The 25,524-nt window shown below is 43.3% G+C and overlaps 1 protein-coding gene across 1 annotated transcript in view; it reads left to right on the top strand.

Annotated features, from left to right (window-relative positions):
* Positions 1-2,516: 2,516 nt before the first annotated feature.
* The window catches only part of LOC311129252 (EF-hand calcium-binding domain-containing protein 6-like), a gene marked incomplete at both ends in the record, with an annotated part of 33,151 nt that continues 10,143 nt past the window's right edge, over positions 2,517-25,524 (top strand). Inside the window, 15 exons of the mRNA XM_084161546.1 lie at positions 2,517-2,619; positions 2,895-3,115; positions 10,011-10,213; positions 10,377-10,443; positions 17,250-17,386; positions 17,894-18,012; positions 18,210-18,346; positions 19,327-19,475; positions 19,863-19,964; positions 20,158-20,248; positions 21,172-21,474; positions 21,772-21,932; positions 22,204-22,338; positions 22,534-22,747; positions 23,009-23,123. Coding sequence (XP_084017672.1) covers positions 2,517-2,619; positions 2,895-3,115; positions 10,011-10,213; positions 10,377-10,443; positions 17,250-17,386; positions 17,894-18,012; positions 18,210-18,346; positions 19,327-19,475; positions 19,863-19,964; positions 20,158-20,248; positions 21,172-21,474; positions 21,772-21,932; positions 22,204-22,338; positions 22,534-22,747; positions 23,009-23,123 — 2,257 coding nt within the window. The remainder of the gene's footprint in view (positions 2,620-2,894; positions 3,116-10,010; positions 10,214-10,376; positions 10,444-17,249; positions 17,387-17,893; positions 18,013-18,209; positions 18,347-19,326; positions 19,476-19,862; positions 19,965-20,157; positions 20,249-21,171; positions 21,475-21,771; positions 21,933-22,203; positions 22,339-22,533; positions 22,748-23,008; positions 23,124-25,524) is intronic.

The following is a 25,524-nucleotide window of genomic DNA, read 5'->3' as shown; positions in this document are numbered from 1 at the left end:
TAATCAGCACTAGACTTTTGTATCAGCCTTTCTTGCTGAAGTAAATGGGGGATGTATGTGTGTACATGCTTGTGTGTGAGCAAAATCACACAAATGACACATAACAACTGCCTTTTATATCAGTTCTGTTTGTTCATGCTGCTAAAGTGATGCCTTTCTCTGTCCTCAGACCCATCGCCACCTATAGAGTTAATGTACTACACCTGAAACAACAGAGTATCCCTCCATGTTACCAGCATTCTCTGTGTGCTATCCCCCAAGTACATGTACCTTCAGACTGTATCCAAAGTTGGATGGATGGATGTATGCATCCCTCCCCAAAGGTTAGGTTTCAAAACATCATTGCCCTCTGTTTGTCATCAGAGCCCCTTTTATATTCTATTGTTACATCTCTTTCTCTTCTCCTCCTCCTCCTCCTCCTCCCTGCTGTAAATGCCCCCAGACATACCAGTAGACCCCCCAACCCCCCCTCTAACCCCTCTGCTCTGCTGGACACTTGTGAATGTCTTTATTGATGTGGATGTAACAACCTTAACAGACAGGCTCAGTGCTCTGCTTTAGGACTTCCCTCTTTCACTCTCTCTCTCTCTCTCTCTCTCTCTCTCTCTGTTTCTCTCACTCTGTCTGTATCTCTATCAATTCAATTGGCTTTATAAACGTGTTTACATTGCCAAAGCAAGTGGAATAGACAATAAACAAAAAGGGAAATAAACTCTTGTCAGTTTTTTCTCTCATTCTCTCTTTTTACCATCGTTGGCAATCCTGCTGCAGCCAACCTCTACAAGTGTAATGTGGTGTACGGTTTGTTTGGTTTTTATATGCCTGTAGGGTTGTCCTAACCTGGGCGTTATGCATCGTACATTACATGCTACTTGCTTGCTTGCTGGTTTATTAATAAAGTTATGTCTTCAGGATAATTGAGTTGTGTGTCTTCAATGCACTTGCATTATTTACTAGCAATTTTGAGTCAAAGTATAAATATTGGTACTTCCGTTGACCACCTCCCTCTGCTCAAGCCATGTGGTTCCCTCTCAACCGTTGTTCCGTAGGAGGCTTGAAACACTCAAAACGCTAAACTGGCTGAAAATCGTGGTCCAGACCTGCTCTTGTCATATACTGTAGCTGTTTTATTCTTGATTGTTTAGCTTTTTCAAGCGCTTTGAGATTATTTTGTTAATGAAAAGTGCTATAGAAGTTGAATACGTTATTATTATTATTATTATTATTATTATTATTATTATTACTTCAGTAGGCTATAAGTTAACACTAAGTACGACAAACCTAGACATCTACAGTATCACTAAAGTCCTTATCACTAACCACTCGATGGGGAGTGTTCACTGTTGAGTGAGGGTGTAGTACTACTCTGGATGAATAATATTTAGCTTGAAGTGGAGGCAAAGGCATGAAGGGAATTCCTGACATAACTTCCATCCAATCATAAACAATTGCGGGAGGAGTCAGAGGAACAATAGAACAGGCCAATCCATCTCTATGACAACCACAACGCGTTCTCTGTATGTTGCGCTTTTACGCAACTAAAGAAACCGAGGGAAACGCAGGTCAGTCTCAGAGAGCGACAATTTCTGACATATATCCAGAGCTACATGACATAAAGAAAGAGGGTAACTATAACATTCAATCAGCAACCAAATTAGTTGTCCTAATGCTACACGATAGAATGAAAAGGACAAATAACATTGGAACAATTCGCAATGATCTAAACTTGAGCAGTAACTTCAGAGGAATAGTTTAAATTTAATTGTAGTATGCTACATTTCTTCCTGCCCTTTTTTTCATGGGTGTTTTTTTAATTGCGGCTTTAAATTAATCAGAGCAAAGTCAAAGAAAATATTTATAAGAAACATGCATTTCAATTGGAGAGATCACAGAAACTAATTCCGATATTTCTAAATTACAAATTCCGATATTTCTAAATTACTTTCCATTCTAGTGCGAATTCATGAATTAATTTGTGACACAATTTGCATAAAACAACAGGAACGTTTTAATAAACAATTGCCCTTTTGATAATCTAAGCAGGAGGCAAATATGTAAATGTTGTGATTAACCTTGGGGCAACTTCAAAGTTGATGTTAATTATGAAAAGGTTAATTTGAAGTAAAATAATGGTTGCCTTTTATGTTTAAATTCTGCTCTCGTCCCGATGTAAAATGTTTCCTATTGCTGTTGCTTTGATTGACTGAGACAAGTTGGCAACCATCTCCTCTACAGGGGGCGTGCCTGACCTGATAGCTAAACACACAATTCAAATCTAATATTAGCATAGAGTTGATTTATGATGTGTTTGCATTGGGAAGAATAAGACACTGTAAACAATCCTCTTGTGACACAGGAACAGAACACCCTGCTCTCATTAATTATTTCACCTGGGTTTCACCTGTCACACACACACGCATATCAAAAACTCTCCAATGAGTACTGTATGCATCACACCTTCGATTTAATACCCTTCTCTCTCGGCCGTCCTGACAGCTCCAACGGAGGCAGAAGGTATGAGACAGACCCCCCCTTTGGTGCCCCTCAACCTGGGCCTGGGGGACCTGACCCTCATGCCCCGAGGATTGGTCATCGCCCCGTGCCCCTGGACTGCCCCACGTATCAGCATCACACACACACCTGGCCCTGCACACTCATATACACACACACCTCCATACACACCTGTGGAGGGACAGGCAGCAGGGGAACCCAGAAAGACAGCACTGCAGTCAGACTCAGGTGGGTTCATTCATATCTCATTCTCAACTCATAGCTTACTCATAACTTAACATGAGAATGTACAGTAAGGGCAAAACCCTGAAATAAATCTAAACCAAACACACTAAACAGTGTCCCCCATACAGACTCCTAATCACTTCCATGTCCTTCCCCAGTCTCATCGGTACAGTCAGCCCCAGCTGAGCATCTGTCCCTGGGGGAGATCAAGGCCCTGCTCCCCCGGAGGCTGGGGGAGAGGCTGGAGGATGTGAGGGCAGCGTTCAAGGCCCTGGACCCTAAGGGGAGCGGCTCAGTGACCCGGGGGGAGTTCAGACGGGTGGTGGAGGCCTTCCTCTTCCCCCTCACGCAGACCCAGCTCAACGCCATGTTGGCCAAGGTCAGTGAGGGCAGGTGTGAGTCTCTTATAGACTGGTTTGGGATCTGTTTGTGCTGTCTTGCCAACTCCAATGAGATCTCAGACCTGTGGGGTATACTACAAACCAGGTTCAATGAGTTAGCCAGCTAACTTGCCTAAATATTCTGAAATTACTTTATTTAAAGCTGATAGGCATGAAATTGGCATTGTCTAATTGACTCAACAACCAAAAAAACATATCTAAGTTTGGCTTTCTTAATGAACCAGAAAATCCATGATTATTTCTGGTTGTTTATCAACGTTAGCAGGCTAACTAATTGAACCTGCTTTGTAGTATACTCCACAGGTGTAGTACGTTCTGCTCTTGCATAGTCTGACAAAGTAATGCTGATGCTCTAACTCCGGGCTCCACATCGTGACCACTGCCTTGTCATTGACTATATTGGTCACTAGATGGCAGTATAAGACATGAGGTTAGTCTTGGTAATGACAGGTGATGTGCTCCTCTATCACATACTGTAGAATAAGGGTTTTATGGTTCATGGAGAGGGGACACGTTCCTATATATGAAATTATTAAAAATTTTCCCACTAAGCCTTACTACATATCCTTGGAGGTCTCTCAGTTTCTTTATAACTTTTTATGGCAAGTGCTGTGCACAGATTGACTTGCCTAGTTAAATAAAAAATAAAAACATGTTTGGTGTGGGTGTCACTGCCTTTTTCTGTGTGCAAAACTACACTGAACAAAAATAAAAATGCAGCATGTAAAGTGTTGGTCCCATGTTTCATGAGCTGAAATAAAATATCCCAGAAATGTTCCATACGCACAAAAAGCGATTTTTTCTCAAATGTTGGGCACAAATTTGTTTACATCCCTGTTAGTGAACATTTCTCCTTTGCCAAGATAATCCATCCACCTGACAGGTGTGGCATATCAAGAAGCTGATTAAACAGCATGACCATTACACAGGTGAACTTTGTGCAGGGGACAATAAAAGGCCACTGTAAAATGTGCAGTTTTGTCACACAACACATTCCCACAGATGTATGCACTCACTAACTGTAAGTCGCTCTGGATAAGAGCATCTGCTAAATGACAAAAATAAATAAAAATAAAATGTCTCAAGTTTTGAGGGAGCGTGCAATTGGAATGCTGACTGCAGGTATGTCCACCAGAGCTTTTGCCAGATAATTGAATGTTAATTTCTCAACCATAAGCCGCCACCAATATCGTTTTAGAGAATTTGGCAGTACGTCCAACCGGCCTCACAACCGCAGACCACGTGTAAGGCATTGTGTGGGCGAGCGGTTTGCTAATGTCAACGTTGTGAACAGAGTGCCCCATGGTGGCGGTGGGGTTATGGTATGGGCAGGCATAAGCTACGGACAACGAACATAATTGCATTTTATCGATGGCAATTTCAATGCACAAAAATACCGTGATGAGATCCTGAGGTCCATTGTGAGGCCCATTTAAAAAAAAAGGTATCTGTGACCAACAGATGAATATCTGTATTCCCAGTCATGTGAAATCCATAGATTAGGGCCTAATGAATGTATTTCAATTGACTGATTTCCTCATATAAACTGTAACTCAGTAAAATCAATGAAATTGTTGCATGTTGCGCTTACACTTAGGGACATTTGACTTGTCTTGATGCATCACTGATAGTAATAGTACCATTGGCCACATCGCTCATTGATGAAATTGATCATTCCCTTGCATCGTTTATGAAAGCAGTGGGGACATTGATCAATGTTTAGTGACATAGTGTAGCTGTTCATGCATCTACGTTTTTAGTATTCATATATCTCCCCCATTTGTTCTTTATCCACACCTTTTTATCATTGATCAGTACCAGAGTAGTGTAATGGGGAGTGATATACACCTACAGTTGTTTATCATGTATAAGGTGTATCCCTTCTCCCTCCATCCGTGGTGTGTTGCTGTGCGATGCCTCTCGTCACTCCACAGCGCCAATGTAATTGTCTCCACTGTTCCTCTTTGTTCCGTCTCAGCGCTCACGCCTGACAGTTTGACTGCCTGTCTTTCCCCACACAGATTTCCACCCATAATATCAGCACTTTGTGTTTCTCCCTCTTTCCCTCCCTCCCTCTTCCTCCTCCTCCCCTTCTTTCAGTCTTTCTGTTCCTTATTCATTAAAAAGGATGGTGTTTTTTTTCGAGGGGAGTTGTTGAAAGTTTACTTTAAAGGACTATATTGCAATAGCAGCAGCTGTTGTGCTGGTGACATTTTGATGTGGAAGTCGCTTTGTGCTTGAGGGAGCGAGATGCCACAAGCGGCTTTTTTTCTCTGTCTCCCTCCTCTCTCTCTTTCCTTTTCTTTTTTCTCTCACTCATCTGTTTCTCAAACACTTTCAGAGAAGAGATTGAGAACTTGGTGCGTTTTCTTTTAATTTTTTATCGTGATCAATTATTTAGCAGGCGGTGGTTGCCTTACATGTTAAAGAACACTTACTCCAATAACTACAGGGAAGTCCTAGAGCGGAGTTAGAGAGGGAGAATAGTGAGAGAAAGAGAAATAAGACTGACAGACAGACAGACAAACAAGAGATGGACAGAGGGGGAGAGGAGGGAAAGATAGAGAGGTGTATGATGGACAGAGACAGACAGAAAGAGAGAGAGAGAAGGAAGGAAACAGAGTGAGCCTGTCATGTCTGAAAGGTGAAGGTGCCACCCACTACTCAATAATCCCAACCTCTACTCCACTGCACATTCACTATAACATAATGACCTGGGTCTCACCTTCACACTAGAACACTATACCTACAAAGCAGTCTTCCCAGCCCCATTCCTAGATATATAGAGCATGCAGAGCGGTGCAGTACTCCTGTGGTTCTAGCTATGCGTTCCGCTCGGTGCATGCTGATAGCAGTGATAATTAGACAGTGTGGGATCTATAATAAGACTCAATGCCATAGAGCTCTGTAGGGAGCAGAAGCACTGGATTACACTGTGGTAGGATGTAGGGCAGGGCGTCAGAGACTAGACTTTGATTATGAGCCACCAAAATAGGTGTGTGTGTATATATCTACCTATCCGTGTGTGCGTGTGCTTGCGTGCGTATCTACCTTTCCATCTGTATCCATGTACAGTACAAGTCAAAAGTTTGGACACACCTACTCATTCAAGGGTTTTTCTTTATTTTTACTATTTTCTACATTGTAAAATAATAGTGAAGACATCAAAACTATGAAATAACACATATGGAATCATGTAGTAACCAAAAAGTGTTAAACAAACCAAAATATATTTTATATTTGAGATTCTTCAAATAGCCACCCTTTGCCTTGATGACAGCTTTGCACACTCTTGGCATTCTCTCAACCAGCTTCACCTGGAATGCTTTTCCAACAGTCTTGAAGGAGTTTCCACATATGCTGAGCACTTGTTGGCTGCTTTTCCTTCACTCTGCGGTCCGACTCATCCCAAACCATCTCAATTGGGTTGAGGTCGGGGGATTGTGGAGGCCAAGTCATCTGATGCAGCACTCCATCACTCTCCTTCTTGGTCAAATAGCCCTTACACAGCCTGGAGGTGTGTTGGGTCATTGTCCTGTTGAAAAACAAATGATAGTCCCACTAAGCCCAAACCAGATAGAATGGCGTATCGCTGCAGAATGCTGTGGTAGCCATGCTGGTTAAGTGTGCCTTGAATTCTAAATAAATCGCAGACAGTGTCACCAGCAAAGCACCCCCACACCATAACTCCTCATCCTCCATGCTTTACGTTGGGAAATACACATGCAGAGATCATCCGTTCACAAAGACACGGCAGTTGGAACCAAAAATCTCACATTTGGACTCCAGACAAAATTACAAATTTCCACTGGTCTAATGTCCATTGCTCGTGTTTCTTGGCCCAAGCAGGTCTCTTCTTCTTATTGGTGTCCTTTAGTAGTGGTTTCTTTGCAGCAATTCAACCATGAAGGCCTGATTCACACAGTCCCCTCTGAACAGTTGATGTTGAGATGTGTCTGTTACTTGAACTCTGTGAAGCATTTATTTGGGCTGCATTTTCTGAGGCTGGTAACTCTAATGAACTTATCCTCTGCAGCAGAGGTAACTCTGGGTCTTCCATTCCTGTGGCGGTCCTCATGAGAGCCAGTTTCATCATAGCGCTCGATGGTTTTTGCGACTGCACTTGAAGAAACTTTCAAAGTTCTTGAAATGTTCCGTATTGACTGACCTTCATGTCTTAAAGTAATGATGGACTGTCATTTCTCTTTGCTTATTTGATCTGTTCTTGCCATAATATGGACTTGGTTTATTACCAAATAGGGCTATCTTCTGTATACCCCCCTACCTTGTCACAACACAACTGATTGGCTCAAACGCATTAAAAAGGAAAGAAATTCCACAAATTAACTTTTAACAAGGCACACCTGTTAATTGAAATGCATTCCAGGTGACTACCTCATGAAGCTGGTTGAGAGAATGCCAAGAGTATGCAAAGCTGTCATCAAGGCAAAGGGTGGCTATTTGAAGAATCTCAAATGTAACATATATTTTGATTTGTTTAACACTTTTTTGGTTACTACATGATTCCATATGTGTTATTTCATAGTTTTGATGTCTTCACTATTATTCTACAATGTAAAACATTTTTTTAAATAAAGAAAAACCATTGAATGAGTAGGTTTGTCCAAACCTTTGACTGGTAGTGTATGTGTGTATATACAGTTGAAGTCGGAAGTTTACATACACTTAGGTTGGAGTCATTAAAACTCGTTTTTCAACCACTCCACACATTTCTTGTTAACAAACTATAGTTTTGGCAAGTCGGTTAGGACATCTACTTTGTGCAAGTAATTTTTCCAACAATTGTTTACAGACAGATTATTTCACCTATAATTCACTGTATCACAATTCCAGTGGGTCAGAAGTTTACATAAACTAAGTTGACCGTGCCTTTAAGAGGCTTGGAAAATTCCAGAAAATGATGTCATGGCTTTAGAAGCTTCTGATAGGCTAATTGATTTTGAGTCAATTGGAGGTGTACCTGTGGGTGTATTTCAAGGGCTACCTTCAAACTCAGTGCCTCTTTGCTTGACATCATGGGAAAATCAAAATAAATCAGTCAAGACCTCAGAAAAATAATTGTAGACCTCCACAAGTCTGGTTCATCCTTGGGATTTCCAAAAACCTGAAGGTACCACGTTCATCTGTACAAACAATAGCACGCAAGTATAAACACCGCAGCCATCATACCGCTCAGGAAGGAGAAGCGTTCTGTCTCCTAGAGATGAACGTACTTTTGTGCGAAAAGTGCAAATCAATCCTAGAACAACAGCAAAGGACCTTGTGAAGATACTGGAGGAAACGGGTACAAAAGTATCTATATCCACAGTAAAACGAGTCCTATATTGACATAACCTGAAAGGCCGCTCAGCAAGGAAGAAGCCACTGCTCCAAAACTGCCATAAAAAAGCCAGACTACGGTTTGCAACTGCACATGGGGACAAAGATCTTACTTTTAGGAGAAATGTCCTCTGGTTTGATGAAACAAAAATGGAACTGTTTGGCCATAATGACCATCGTTATGTTTGGAGGAAAAAGGGGAACGCTTGCAAGCCGAAGAACACCATCCCAACCGTGAAGCACGGGGGTGGCAGCATCATGCTCTGGGGGTGCTTTGCTGCAGGACGGACTGGTGCACTTCACAAAATAGATGGCACCATGAGGAAGGAAAATTATGTGGATATATTGAAGCAACATCTCAAGACATCAGTCAGGAATTTAAAGCTTGGTCGCAAATGGGTCTTACAAATGGACAATGACCCCAAGCATATTTCCAAAGTTGTGGCAAAATGGCTTAAGGACAACAAAGTCAAGGTATTGGAGTGGCCATCACAAAGCCCTGACCTCAATCCTATAGACAATTCTGTGGGCAGAACTGAAAAAGCGTGTGCGAGCAAGGAGGCCTACAAACCTTACTCAGTTACATCAGCTTTGTCAGGAGGAATGGGCCAAAATTCACCCAACTTATTGTGGGAAGCTTGTGGAAGGCTACCCGAAACGTTTAACCCAAATTAAACAATTTAAAGGCAATGCTACCAAATCCTAATTGACTGTATGTAAACTTCTGACCCACTGGGAATGTGATGAAAGAATTAAAAGCTGAAATAAATAATTCTCTCTACTATCATTCTGACATTTACATTTCTTAAAATAAAGTGGTGATCCTAACTGACCTAAGACAGGGAATTTTTACTAGGATTAAATGTCAGGAATAGTGAAAATCTGAGTTTAAATGTATTTGGCTAAGGTGCATGTAAACATCCGACTTCAACTGTATGTGTGTGTGTGGCTTACTTAAGAAAGATACTGTTCCACTGTTGGAGTCAGGATAAAAGTAGTGGGTTGATTCCCCAGGTGTGACCTTTTTTAAACATCTCTTATTCCCAGACCTCCCAGACCCAGAATTACAGCTCAACCCACCTGACGCTACACAGGCAGAACACTACTCTTACCGTCTGACACCATGGAGACTTGATTACTCTTCACTTTGGTTGTTGTGGGCAAAAGTCTGGAGTTGCTCCTAAGTTTTAGAAAAATATATATACTTTTTTCTTTCTGTTCGTATTTAAATGTCAGCATTACTATCATGATAGTGGTCCTCTGTAGCTTAGCTGGTAGAGCACCGCGCTTGTAACGCCAAGGTAGTGGGTTCGATCCCCGGGACCACCCATACAAAAAAATATATATATATGTATGCACGCATGACTGTAAGTCGCTTTGGATAAAAGCGTCTGCTAAATGGCATATTATTATTATGATTATGATGAACGTGATCATGATCATCCTCCTTATCACCATCACCATCCTTGTCCATTCTCTACCAGTGATCCATATACGCTGAGTAAACAGTCTGACTTTGTTGGTCTCCTGTAGGTGTCTAAGAGAGACAGTGTAACGGTGGACTACATGGACTTCCTGAGGAGGTACAGCAGGGTGACTGCAGCACAGAGACCCTACAGCTCTACACCCTCCTCTACAGCACAGAGACCAGACAGCTCTACACCCTCCTCTACAGCACAGAGACCCTACAGCTCTACACCCTCCTCTACAGCACAGAGACCAGACAGCAACACCAGGTGGGTACATCACCATTACACTGTAACCTGCATAGGTGAAAAGACTATCTGTGTTACATGATCCTATGGCTGGTTTGGTTCAGCAGGTTGACCCATCTCTCTCTCTCTCTCTCTCTCTCTGTGTGTCTCTGTGTGTCTCTGTGTCTGTCTGTCTGTCACTCAGGTGTGTCTCTGGATCAGACCAGAGAGGTATGACCCTGACTGAGATACAGCAACGCCTCAAACACAAGGTTTGGGTCACACACACACACACACACTAATGCACACCTTGTTGTTTCAACACAAGGCTGGAGAAGATAGACACCGTTCTATATAAAAGGGAGGTGACAAACATGACCAAATGACATGTGTATGTGGGCGGTGAAGTGATTCATCTGTGAAATTGAGATCTAGATGTTTTTGTGGGGCAGTCATGTCAATTTAATAATGTTCCTATGTATCCAGAATAATTTACAGCACATGTAGGAGGCATACTACACTGAACAAAAATATAAAAGCAACATGTAAAGTGTCAGTCCCATGTTTCATGAGATGAAATAAAAGATCCCCGAAATTTTCCATACACACAAAAAGCTTATTTCTTTCAAATTTTGTGCACAAATTTGTTTACATCCCTGGTAGTGAGCATTTATCCTTTGCCAAGATAATCCATCCACTTGACAGGTGTGGCATATCAAGAAGCTGATTAAACAGCATGATCATTACACAGGTGCACCTTGTGCTGGGGCCAATAAAAGGCCACTCTAAAATGTGCAGTTTTGTCACATAACACAATGCCACAGATGTCTCATGTTTTGAGGGAGCATGCAATTGGCATGCTGACTGCAGGAATATCCACCAGAGCTGTTGCCAGAAAATTGAATGTTAATTTCTCGAACATAAGCCGCCTCCAACGTCGTTTTAGAAATGTTGGCAGTACGTCCAACCGGCCTCACAACCGCAGACCATGTGTATGGCATTGTGTGGGCGAGCAGTTTGCTGATGTCAACGTTGTGAACAAAGTGCCCCATGATGACGGTGGGGTTATGGTATGGGCAGGCATAAGCTATGAACAACAAACACATTTTATCGATGGCAATTTGAATGCACAGAGATACCGTTACGAGATCCTGAGGCCAATTGTTGTGCCATTCATCCGCAGCCATCACCTCATGTTGCAGCATGATATTGCACAGCCCCATGTCGCAAGGATCTGTATACAATTCCTGGAAGCTGAAAATGTCCCAGTTCTTCCATGGCCTGCATACTCACCAGACATGTCACCCATTGAGCATGTTTGGGATGCTCTAGAGCGACGTGTACGACAACGTGTTCCAGTTCTCGCTAATATCCAGCAACTTCACATAGCCATTGAAGAGGAGTGGGACAACATTCCACAGGCCACAATCAACAGCCTGATCAACTATATGTGAAGGAGATGTGTCGCACTGCATGAGGAAAATGGTGGTCACACCAGATCCTGACTGGTTTTCTGATCCACGCCTTTTTTTTAAAGGTATATGACCAGACGCATTCCCAGGCATGTGAAATCCATAGATTAGGGCCTAATTAATTTATTTCAATTGACTGATTTTCTTATATGAACTGTAACTCAGTAGAATATTTGTTTTCAGTGTATAATGAAACCATCTGTATTTGCATGTTGCAGTGCATATGTTGCAGATATTAACTAGGTTGTTTATTGTGATGTGAAATAGAGGATGGTACTAAATGGAATCAGTGGTTAAATGAAGCCCTCTGTGGTTGGGGCTGTCACAGTTCTGTTCTGTTGGGTTGTACAACAGGCTGCTGTGCAGTGGGTAATGTAGTAATGTGTTCTATTCACACACATGCAGCCCAGCCACACACGGCCCAAAGGCACTGATCTACACATTCATTTACACATTTATCCCGCACTCTCTTTCTGTCTCTCTTTCTTTCTCTCTCATGCCATTCTGTTGTCTTTCTATGACATTGATCTTCTGGCTTTATGACTCTCACTCCATCTCCATCTATCACACTTTCATTAAGTCTTCCTGATCATCTTTATATCCTGTCATCACTCCACCTCTCTACAGATGTAGGATCCTAATTTGATCACTCTTTTGTTGCTGTTTCCACTTTAAAATGTCATACTTGATTTGCCCTAATGAAAAATGTTTTAACCCCTACAAAAAAATCAATTAATTATAATCAAAATAATTCAAATTTCCTGTTGCTGCATGATTCTTTTCCTGCTGTAGTAAACTGGCTCAAATTAAGATCCTACACCTGCATCTCTCCATCACCCCTCCATCTCCCACCTATACAACACAGTACACTCTTAGAAAATAGGGTTCCAAAAAGGTTATTCGGCTGTCTCCATAGGAGAACCCTTTTTGGTTCAAGGTAGAACCATTTTGGGTTCCAAGTAGAACCCTCTGTGGAAAAGGTTCTACATTGAACCCAAAACAGTTCTACTTGGAATCAAAAGGGTTCTACCTGGAACCAAAAAGGGTTCTTCAAGGGACAGCCGAAGAACCCTTTTAGGTTCTAGAGAGCACTTTTTTTTTCTAAGAGTGTACATCAAAGCTCAGGTCAGTCACACGTGTGTGTGTGAGTGTATGAGTGTGTGTGTGTGTGTGTGTGTGCATGCGTGTGCGTGCATGTATGAGTGTGTATATGCCTGTGGGTGTTTGTGTGTGTGTGTGTCTCTGGTCACTCTCTGATGAGTCGTCTCTGCAGAGCTTGGTGAGTCTCAGAGGAACAGCTGTGGCTGGTAATGAGTGATGCACACACACATATGATGAAGTACCAGTCACAGCTGTTTACCCTGCACACGCGCCTCACTTATCAATATTCAATTAAGACCGCAGTCCCCCTCTTACCTCCCTCCTCTGATACCTCCCATCTCCACCTCCCTGGAGCAGTGCAGAGTGAGAACATTAGCTCACCTCTGGAGTAACCATCCAAGGACCTTTGAATGAGGAACACTCTCTGTCTTTCTGCTCTCGTCTCACTCTCTGTTTCTCTCGCTGTGTTTATCTCGCTGTCTATCTGAGTGGGCTCTCTATGTCTTTCGCTGTTCCAGAACTTCTCATTCATTCCATTCCTCTCATTCAATCAATAATACTTTTGTAAGTCCAACTTTCCTCATGCTTAACTTCAAATGCATCTAAAATAGTTTTAGCTATGTCACCTTGAATAGAGGCGTATGCTTTGAGTCTCAGTTTCTCTACTTCCCCAAATCCCCCTCTATCCCCCTCTGTACCCCCACCTCTACTGATATGCTCTAACCAGAAGAATTACCCCCCTAACTGACAGACACAAGTAAAGGCAGCAGCACTCTTCTCTCTGATCTACTCTCTCTCTTTTCTTCTCTTTCATTTCCTTCTCTCGCCCTCTCTCTCCTCTTTCATCCCTCTCTCCCTCTCTCTGTGTCACTGTGATTTTTCCTCTTAACTTCTATTTGTGATCCATTTCCCTTCATTTCCCTCTCTCTCCCTCGCTCTCCCTCTCTCTCCTCTTTCATCCCTCTCTTCAGAGAGCCACCCGTGTCCCTCTGCTTGTCTCCTACCCATAATTCATAGTGACAGGAAAGGTTAGATTGCGCATGGAGGAGTTCTGGTTGACAGAAAGAGGAGAGAGAACACTATTTAGGCCTTTCATTACACACTGTTTACAAGACATGTTCAGAGTCAGACCTATACTCACACTCACACATCACCATACAATTGACCCTACTCAACGACACTGTAAATAATGACAAGTTACTGTGGCTTCACTGGCTTGTCAGTTGTTTGAGATAGAGAAATATACATTTACATAAGTCATTTGTCAGACACTCTTATCCAGAGCGACTTCCAGTAGTGAGTGAATACATGTTCATACTTTTTATGTATAAAATATAGACTATAACCAGAGGAAGGCAATGTTTGAAACAGGGAATTGAGAGAGAGAGAGAGAGAGAGAGAGAGAGAGAGAGAGAGAGAGAGAGAGAGAGAGAGAGAGAGAGAGAGAGAGAGAGAGAGAGAGAGAGAGAGAGAGAGAGAGAGAGAGAGAGAGAGAGAGAGAGAGAGAGAGAGAGAGAGAGAGAGAGAGAGAGAGAGAGAGAGAGAGAGAGAGAGAGAGAGAGAGAGAAAAAAAGTGGTGAGAGAGAGAGAGGAAAAAGTGGTGAGAGAGAGAGAGAGAGGAAAAAGTGGTGAGAGAGAGAGAGAGAGGAAAAAGTGGTGAGAGAGAGAGAGAGAGAGAGGAAAAAGTGGTGAGAGAGAGAGAGAGGAAAAAGTGGTGAGAGAGAGAGAGAGAGAGGAAAAAGTGGTGAGAGAGAGAGAGAGAGAGGAAAAAGTGGTGAGAGAGAGAGAGAGAGAGGAAAAAGTGGTGAGAGAGAGAGGAAAAAGTGGTGAGAGAGAGAGAGGAAAAAGTGGTGAGAGAGAGAGAGGAAAAAGTGGTGAGAGAGAGAGAGGAAAAAGTGGAGAGAGAGAGAGAGAGGAAAAAGTGGAGAGAGAGAGAGAGAGAGAGGAAAAAGTGGTGAGAGAGCATCCTGAGGACTGAAACCAATTAAAGCCATGTTAAATGAACCTGTCACACAGAATCCTCTAGAGCCACATCACTAAAAGTTGGGTGATGTTTCTGGAGTGGATTTGACTGCAGGGCCCAAAGTTTTAAACGTCAATTAGCTCTCTCTCAATGAAAAGACAAAGGACTGACCACAAAGTTAGCATTAGTTATCATGTCCTATCCAAAAGATTACTTCTGACCGTAGGGAGTACTGGAAATAGTTGGATCCGTCATCCATGATGGGTGTGTGTATGCTTGTATGTATTGGACCCTCTCTCCCACCTCTGGTAGTCTCTCTGTGTTAAGGGGAAGCAGTAGTTCTCCAGTATCCTGCGCAGCTCGTGTAGCCAGGAGTCACAGTCAGTAACCCATCCCCAAACGCCCCTTTGAGGGACTAGATCTGTGGCTGTGTTATCCATCTCATTCTAACCAGCTCACAAGGACACATACACACAAAGATATCCTGGTGGATTAACATATAACAGGCCAGTAAACAAAAACAACAGAGATTTCATTAATTAACGAGCGCAGGGCCGGCCGGGCGGATGGCGAGGGGCGCTAAGACACTCTCACTGTGGCACCATGCCAGGCCCCCAGACATGCCAACCTGAACACAGCTGCCTAATGGAGAACTGGCACTGGCTGGGACAGGGATGGGGGACAGGGATGGGAGACAGGGAGGAAGGGATGGGAGAGGGGGAAGGGACGGAGGGAGAGTTAGACAGAGGAGCGATATGGAGATAGAGGGATGGGAGAGAGAGGGCAAGAAAAGGATGGAGGCAAGGGAGGGGAGAAAGAGAGAGAGAGGAAGGGAGACACAGAGAGACAGAGAAAAGCAGACAGAAAGAGAAAGAAAAAAGTTAGCAAGAGCGAGTAAGCAAGCGAGAGGGAGAATAGAGAAGGAAGAAACAAAGATAGATAAAAGGAGAGAGGAGAGGGGGAGTAGCCATAGCCCATGTGTGCAGATAGAGGAGGAGATAGAGAGATAGTGCTGGAGATTGGATGATGATATCCCTGTGTCTCTGCTCATTAATAGTGTAAGTTCTCCTCTCTCTTTCTCCTTTGTGATTTTAACACGTTTCTAATTAGCTTTTGGGGGGAGGGATGGAGAGATGGAGGAATCATATTTATATCGGTCTTTAATAAATTCCCTTTCATTTGATCTTTTTTTAAACACGACACAACGGTATAGCTAGCGTTTCCATTCCCCTGACTCCAGCAGAAGAGAATGAAAGCTGGTCCTAATGCAAGGGGTAATTGGTATGCTTGTCGGAAAGCTTTCTTAGTTGTCGAAGTTGTTAGATTCTACAAACAGTGGGAGATTTTTCAGAAGTTAACAACAGAGAATCAAAACGACTCAAACGACTTTGGAATCGATTCTTGAATCAGTATTGTTCATTATGATGCACAAAATGAGGAGACACTAAAGGGTACTATATAATGCTATCATTTTAGGTCCGTTAATGTGACTTGGGTGGTGTTCGTTAGGGAAGTGTTTTCTATTGTTTCAGGTAGTCACTCCCTATTTCTGTCCATTTTCTTCTGTTTGGTGCCTAATGAATACAACCCTGAGGGTGTTCTATCAGCTTGTTTTCTGTCAGTTTAACCTTCTCCATTTGGAGGGACAGTATTATGTGCGACACACTGCCGTTTAGACAATGTCCGTGTGATAGCCCAGTGGGGAGAGGGAGGTTCCCCTGCTTGTCTTTCAGGGAGACGTTTGGCAGTGCTGCTAATCAGAGTGCAATTAGACAGAGAACTCTTTGGGCGACAGAAAACTCTGATTACCCAAGAGTCAACGGGGTATATTTAGTATCTATCTGTTTCTGTTCCTCCATGGTTGCCATGGCGCCCCGGAGCTACGAGCTGAAGTGTGGAGGAGAACGAGGAAAGCTGGATCACACAGTGGCTCTAAAGGACACTCCCTATAACTAACCCAACACCATTTACTTTATGGCTTGTCAACCTATAGATCTACAGTATACTGTACTTATCACCTGCATAACTACCCACAAATGTTACCACTTACCACCTGTAACCTACAACCACCTACAAACATAAATGTACCCCCTCAACCCCTCTAGAAGTACCCCAAACACAAACCCAGCTATCTGCCCTAACCCCTCATGAAACCATTTACCCAAAAATCGCACTCCAACTACCCCCCATTACAATCACAAAATAAGTCTGACTTAAATCAGTCTGTATCTAGCCTCCAAACCCAAACCTAGTTTAATCTCTCTGACTCAGCCCTCTAACATCCCTCTCCTTCCCCTCTGCTCTGTCTCTGTCTCTCAGAAGTCTGCAGTACTTGTTTTTACACCCTCCCCTCTCACCCCAACACATTGCTTTGGGGATCAGAACACATTCTGCTCCGCTCTGCATCAACAGATCAAGGCTTCAGAATCAGAGGCGTCAATACCACTGCTTGTGCAGATTAATGTCAGAGAGCTGCAGACAGAGTTTAGGAGTTCACACACACACACTTCTGAGTTGTTTTTATGGTTTTGAAACTCTGCAGATTGGGAGCAACCTGAAGAATATAATCCGGGCCTTTCGTGTGTTCGACTACAACCGAGACGGACAGATCCAGCAACACGAGCTGCGCAGGATACTGGAGAACTACTGCTTCCCCTTAACACAGAGAGACTACCAGAGGTGGGAGAGAGGGTCCAATACATACAAGCATACACACACCCATCATGGATGACGGATCCAACTATTTCCAGTACTCCCTACGGTCAGAAGTAATCTTTTGGATAGGACATGATAACTAATGCTAACTTTGTGGTCAGTCCTTTGTCTTTTCATTGAGAGAGAGCTAATTGACGTTTAAAACTTTGGGCCCTGCAGTCAAATCCACTCCAGAAACATCACCCAACTTTTAGTGATGTGGCTCTAGAGGATTCTGTGTGACAGGTTCATTTAACATGGCTTTAATTGGTTTCAGTCCTCAGGATGCTCTCTCACCACTTTTTCCTCTCTCTCTCTCTCTCTCCACTTTTTCCTCTCTCTCTCTCTCTCACCACTTTTTCCTCTCTCTCTCTCTCTCTCTCTCTCTCTCTCTCTCTCCCTCCTCTCTCTCTCTCTTCTGATCTTTGGTTTACTTACCCAATAAAACGGACTATGATTTGATCCCTTAACCCAGTCTCCTCTCCACTGCAGACTGTGGACCCACTACAGCCCTAACAACATGGCAACCATGTCCTACAAAGTGTTCCTGGAGAAGCTGGGCCTGGACTCTAACAAGTACAGGAAGTTTGTCCCAGAGCTTCCAAAGCTAGGTAACGTAGGAGTCTTATTGTATGATAGGAGGGCATAACAACTCAAATGACTACAATCAGTTCATAAGGCACTCAAATAGCTGTTTAGAGACACACAGACCTGCAGACAAATATACACAAAGAGTTTCAACCATTAAGCTACAGCTGAACACGTCAATCTGTCTTGGACATGACTGATGACATTGTGTGTTTTATAGCGTTGGGCTGGCAAGGAATTAGTCCTACAGACAAGACAAAACAGAGGAACAGAGCAGCGTCCCAGAATGCAACAGGAGATACACAGGAGCTCCAAGGACTGACTCAAGACAAGATGCAGACGCTCTTCCTGAAAAAGGTAGAATTGTCAACTTTGATGGCACCATGATAATGTATTGTGGCTGTTATGATGTTAGGGCATAGTATTGTGAGGACCGAGGTAGAGTTACGAAATAATTGGTTTGGGGCCATGAAGTCTACATTCCTTATGTTAAAGGAGATTACTGATGTTTATGGTAGTATGATTGATGGACAGGATATAATGACCTGGGGCAAAGGGTAATAACAACAGTGAAAGGGTGACTAGGATGGTTGCCAGATGTATGTGAAAGGAAGGATAACCAAGAGTATAAAAGCTGTGAGATTTGTGTGTGTGGGAAGTTCAATTGACAAAGGGCAGAGCTATGTCCGTTTGTTAGATGAACCCACGAGTATAAAATCTCCAAGTAAATTCTTGCATCTTGAACTTCTCAATACCAGAAACTCATCATAACAGTGGCCAACTCAGTGGAATTGCCCAACAAACAGAGATTATCCACTAGCTAAACATTTGGCCAACTGCAAAAATACTTTATCAAGGTCACTGTTGAAAAGTGAAAGCATCACACGGTATAATTGGGAGGATACCATCTATCCAGATTGTTTTAAGCTAAGACAGTGTGTGTGTTTGTGTGCGTGTGCGTGCATGCATGTGTTTGTATACTCCTGCTTGTCTATGTGTGCGTAGTTGTGTGTGTTTTATTAATTCTGTTTGTATGTCACCATCTGGCCCTGTTCCGTGTGTTATCCTCTTAGATGAGACAGAGAGGGGAAATTGGCTCTAAGTGGCGCGCTAGTATGCGTCGCGACAGAGGGAACACTTCTCATTAAAATGTTTGCCCAGAAAAATCTGCTCCTGAGTTAGTGTGTTAATCATGACTAATTTGTGGGAAGGCAGCAGCAGTGTAGTACTGCACATCATATAGGGGTGATCCCCATAGCAACCACAGCGTTGAGTCACTTCCTGTCATTAGTGTTGTGTGTCTACTCCCCAACGTAAAGTGTGTGTGTCTCTGTTAGTTGTGTGTGAGCTGTACCCTAGTATGGCGAGCACTGCAGGCGTTTGATGTCACCCACTCTGGACTGGTGTCACAGGAAGACCTGAGGGCCATCCTCAGCAGCTTCCTGTTTCCCATGAGCCTCAGCACCTTCCAGAGCCTGACCTGCCGGTATGAAAGTGAACATAGTGACACGGTTAACTTAATTACTATGCTCTCTTTCTGTTACCAATTCCCTGCTGGTGACTCTTATCAGCACCACACAACACTTTCAAATGTTATCTAGGATAACCCAGAACTAAAATCTTGCATTATTTGGTCAGATGCTCGACTGTGTTTACGTAGTCTGTCCACGAGAGATTATTTCAAATTCACACTCCACTCCCCATCCCCCAGGAGCGGTGCCTGAGAGTCTAGCACTTCCCCTTCCATTTGACCAATCCTTCACTGCTTTCTGACATTTCTGGATCCAGAGTCTCAATGTTAACAAGATGAATGTGTGTTGACATTTGTCGTGTGTTTGTTTGTGTGGTGTGTGTGTGTGTGTGTATGCTGTAGTTTTGGGGTGAGAGCAACAGGGCCTGTGCTATGGAAACAGTTCCTGGGTCAGTTTCAGGGTCCAGTCACAGAGGAGGACCACACCACTCCTCAAACAGACAGGTCAGTTAACTCTAACTACTGCCCCCAGATCTGCTATACAAGGAACACATTCCATACTACATTACTATATGCTATTACTCTCCTCTCTACTTTATGACCTCTCGTTCTGGACTTCCAATACACCTTTCAATCACTATCGACCGTCCTCTCTCTCCATCTTTCCCAATCTCTCGCTCCTCCTCTTCTCTCCTAGGGTTCCTGAGCTACCTGATGCAGAGGAGGGCCCTCGGAGTCTGACGGCGTTCTACCCTATATTGAAGAGAGCCTTCAAACAGTTGGACAAGGTAAGAGACAAGTCCTCACTAAGGAGTGGAACAGGGAACAGGAGATAAAACTATAAGAACTTGCACAGTGTAAAAGATTTTGATAAACACATTACATCAGCAGATTACAGATAGGCAGACCATTAGATGCAGCTATTGATGTCCAAAAACTCAGTTACATATGGACACTAGTTACTCACTCAGTCAGTAACCATATGTTCACTTGACAACCATGTCCAACATCAACATCATCGTGCCTCAAGTTCTATCTCAAGATTTTCAAATTAGTCCACATCAGCCATATGAAACTTGATAGTTACACAAAACTTTAGTGGAAAATATATCTTAGATTAATTCACAGCGATATTTGATGTTGATAGACTACAGCTACACAAAACAATCATGGTTTCCAAGTTTGAGCGTGTCTGAAGCCTATCCCAGATATGAAATCAAAACATATCTGCCAGAAACTCCTCCTTTTATGGCACAAAATAAATAAAAAAATCCCGCCATCAACTGTTTTAATAATCAATTCTGTGGGTACTAGATCAAACACGGCGTCCACACACCGCCCGCCAATAATGATCTTTTCCAGACAGGCAGGTTTGTGTTTTCGACAGACTCTGGGGAGAAGTTAGGCTGGGATGACATACGCTGATTCACAATGTGTCTCTGTGATTCACCAAACAAAATAAAGCTACTACTGTTAAAAACGACACAAGGGCAACAGACGGCTGGCTAATGGTAAAGAAACACTTTTACACAAGCCTATGGATGCTAATGTAAGAAGATCACTTTTCAACACCAACACATAGCAACTAATGTTATCTAACTATTTTACACAAAAACACTTCACTATTCAAAACTGGGGCTTCAAGCACAAATTATCCATTATCCTAGAATAGGAAGAGAGCTCAAATAGGGTGTGTCATGTCTCTCTACAGGGTAGGATAGGGAGGATCACCAGGGCAGACCTTCGTCAGGCTTTGGAGGTCCCCCAGTATAACCTGAGGGGTCCCCAAGGCTCCTGGTCCAGCTGCAGGGAGCCCCACACCCCCAGGCCCCGTCTGAGCCCAGACCAGGTCAGAGAGCTCTTTATCCTGCTGGACCCAGAGCACACTGGGCTCATCACCCAGCCCAGCCTGGAGCTCCTCAACCCCAGGAGGGTGCACTCTGCCCCGGGAAGGGAGACACTACACACCCCTACTGGAGGGTGGAAGGAGGAGGTCATGGAGGAGGCGGCTCAGGTACAGGAAGTTCAGCGTGTGTATGTGTGTGTTGATGTGTTGGCATATGTTCATGTGTGTGTCTGTTGACTAAGGAGGAGAAGAGGGAGTTGAATGAGACTCAGTCTCCACAGTGGATTGAAAAGGCACCCACGAAAGCAGACACATGGACTACCGTAAATAAACTACAAAACACAACATAGCACAGATTTTTTTTTAAATATATTGAGTAATGAAACAGACAGTTCCTCTCTGTTGTGTTGTGTATATTGAGGTGTGTATTGCTGTGTGTATTTTGGTGTGTGTGTGTGTCTGCAGGTGAAGGGCTTGCTGTGTGATAAGCTGAGTGATCAGATAGGTCCCATGTTGGGGGCTTTAGGAGACTGTGACCCTCGACAGACAGGATCTGTTCGCCATGAAGACCTGAGAAGGATCATACAATGTTACGGCCTGCCCCTCTCACACACACACTTCAACAAGTGAGAAACCAATCCCTCTTGTGGCCACATACTTCAACAAGACTTAATGTCCTCCAAAAATGATGAACACATAAAAACTACTGATTACAATTTGAACTCTATAGGTTTATTTATTTAAATTCCATACATTTTGAAGGATACAAATTAAAATGTGTTACAAAAATCTATACATCCTTCTTAAAAATGTTAACACAATTCATTACCTTCTTATTCTTCCAGAGCATAGCCAGCTTAGAGGTGATATGTTGTGTTTGTGTCCTGTGTACTGTAGGCTGTGTGAGGCCGGTTTAGACCCAGACCCAGGGTCATGCAGGGTCAGGTATAGACAGGTCCTGAGGGCCCTGGGCCTGCCTACAGGAGAGACACAGACAAGCACTATTCACTACCGCCACAAGGGCTCTGACAGGTACGGAGAACAGAGGTAGAGAGAGATAGAAGGGAGAACGTGAGAGATGAAGAGAGAAAGAGGGAGAGAAAGGTGTTCAGACAGAGACAGGGGGTCCATAATAACAAAGGGTCAAGTTAAGTAATAGAGGCGTTAGAGAGGAAGGAAGTGTTTTTTGTTCTAATGCAACATGTACTACATTTCTGTCACCAACAGACTGAACTCCCAATCCCAGAATGCCTTGGTGAACAACAGGCCAGTGCGTTCCCTCAGCGCCACTGTGGGGGGTCCAAGGGTTCGCACAGTGGAGAACATCATGTTCAGGAAGCTCAAAGAGAGGCTGGACCACAGACACGTTACCCTTGATGACCATATCCGGGCAACGGTCAGAAGCTCAGGCGGAATGCTGTCGTTGAGAGATCTAAAGAAGGTCAGAAGTTCGAGACAGTCGTGTATACTTGACCTCTACTTGACCCCTGCTGTACTTGAGCTCTGCTTGGAATTAAATAATAAGTAGAACACTTTCAAGCTCTCAGGGCCTTGACATGAGTGGTCCTTTATGTGAGCCACAGTTTCTTTTTATGACAGTTATATCACTATCACAAGTATCTTATCTGACATCTTTGTATAGGACATGCACCTTATCCTAATGTAGTCCCAACCTATTTCCTTGTTATCACAACATTCCCAGATACTGGATGACAGCAGGATTACCTTGGATGAGAAGCAGTTCCACAAGCTCAACGTATCGCTTGGTTTCAAAGATGGAAAAATGTCTTGTTCGGCTTTCCTGGCTAAGTATGATGGTACGAGTCGAGTTTAACTCTTAACTTGCCATGGTCAAGAGACTCAGACTGATCTCTAAATTAGTGTCCTAGGAAGGAGAGTTAAAGAGAGGGTGATTGCCACTTGAAAACCCCTCAAAAATTCTCCTCCCCAACCAGCACCCCACCCACGGCGATCAAAGGCTATCCCCCTGCCTCCTGTAAAATGATGTCTCTGTTACCACATGAGTCATTGGAGAGCTCATTGGGATTATAAATAGATCTCTCATTAGTACATAGGATAGGAGGGAGAAGCAGAATCCCTCTTATTGCTGACTGTTTGGGGTAATTATGAGTTTTGGAAGGAGAATGGAAGCAGCAGGGCACCACTCTAATTCGTATCCTCGATTTGTTTAAAAAAAAATTACATTCAACAGAATCAGGACTTAAACCTAGCCATGTTTGCAAAGTGCAACATTTACACCCGTGCGTCAATCTAAGTAATATAATAAAGAAATCGCAATCAAAATCCGTAGATTTAAGCTAGAGATATATATTTTTGCATGGGCTGTGTCTCAATCCACCATATCCGCCTATGTCAGCCTTCTGCATCTGCGGTTGAAGGTGGCCAAGCTACAGCGGTGTTTGTCAGACCATGAGACATCCCGAAAATCGGTCTTCTCACGAAAACGTCTGTAGCATACAAACGGTTTGGCCTAGAAACTATTATTACAACTTTATGGAAAGGGGCTCTCTTTCACGAACACAAAGGTGTTCTCCGTTTTGACTCGTCTGAAGGTAACCCATACAAACGAATGGAAGTATGGAGGTAGTTTTGTGCCAACAAAAATAAGGGGTTAAATATGTGTCCAAGAATGTCCTGACCTTTCTTATATCTCCTAGATATAGGACAGACACTTCAAAACCTTATTCCTTATGATTTATTCTTTGACTATCTTTTTTGCCATTTATGTGTTATTCAATGCGTTTCTATGGGCTATAAAGGCCAAATTCCATATTTTATCAAATAATTTTGTAATATATTTTTTTATACCTAAAGTTCCAAATCAAATAGCTAAATAATCCATGGTATGACCATATTAAAACAATTCCATATGTTAGCTTTCTCCTTTGCCAAGATAATCCATCCACCTGACAGGTGTGGCATATCAAGAAGCTGATTAAAGAGCATGGTCATTACACAGGTAAACCTTGTGCTGGGGACAATAAAAGGCCACTTTCAATGTGCAGTTTTGTCACACAGAAATCTCAAGTTTTGAGGGAGGGTGCATTTGGCATGTTGACTGCAGGAATGTCCACCAGAACTGTTGCCAGAGATTTGAATGTTAATTTCTCTACCATAAGCCAATGTATTTTGAGAGAATTTGGCAGTACGTCCAAATGGCCTCACAACCGCAGACCATGTGTAACCACGCCAGCCCAGGACCTTCACATCCGGCTTCGTCTGAGACCAGCCACCCAGACAGCTGATGAAACTGTGGGTTTTCACAACCAAATAATTTCTGCACAAACTGTCAGAAACCATCTCAGGGAAGCTCATCTGCGTGCTCGTCATCCTCACCAGGGTCTTGACCTGATTCAGTGGGCAAATGCTCACCTTCGATGGCCACTTGCACGCTGGAGAAGTGTACTCTTCATGGATGAATCCCTGTTTCAACTGTACCGGGCAGATGGCGTTGTGTGGGCGAGCGGTTTGCTGATGTCAACGTTGTGAACAGAGTGCCCCATGGTGGCGGCGGGGTTATGGTATGGGTAAGCATAAGCCACGGACAACGAACACAATTGCATTTTATCGATGGCAATTTGAATGCACAGAGATACTGTGACGAGATCATGAGGCCCATTGTCGTGCCATTCATCCGTCGCCATCACCTGATGTTTCAGCATGATAATGCACGGACCCATGTCGAAAGGACCTGTACAACAATTCCTGGAAGCTGAAAATGTCCCAGTTCTTCCATGGCCTGCATACTCACCAGACATTTCACCCATTGAGCATGTTTGGGATGCTCTGGATCGACGTGTACGACAGCATGTTCCAGTTCCCGCCAATATTCAGCAACTTTGCACAGCCATTGAAGAGGAGTGGGACATGCCACAATCAACAGCCTGATCAACTCTTTGCGAAGGAGATGTGTCGCGCTGCATGAAGCAAATGGTGGTCACACCAGATACTGACGCCCCTTTTTAAAGGTGTCTGTGAAATCCATAGATTAGGGCCTAATGAATTTATTTCAATTGACGGAGTTCCTTATATTGAACTGTAACTCAGTAAAATCTTTGAAATTGTTGCATGTTGCGCTTATATTTTTGTTCAGTGTAGTTTCTTAGCAAAGAGCAATTTCTCAAGCAAAAATGAGGACTGTCTGGGAGTGGTTTGCTATGGGGAGGGGAAAACTGAAAACAAGCTGTTATTGGCAGA

The sequence above is a fragment of the Coregonus lavaretus genome, assembly GCF_964263955.1.
Source record: "Coregonus lavaretus genome assembly, chromosome: 5".
Classification (NCBI taxonomy): Eukaryota; Metazoa; Chordata; class Actinopteri; order Salmoniformes; family Salmonidae; genus Coregonus; species Coregonus lavaretus.
This window is presented reverse-complemented; position numbering and strand designations above follow the sequence as displayed.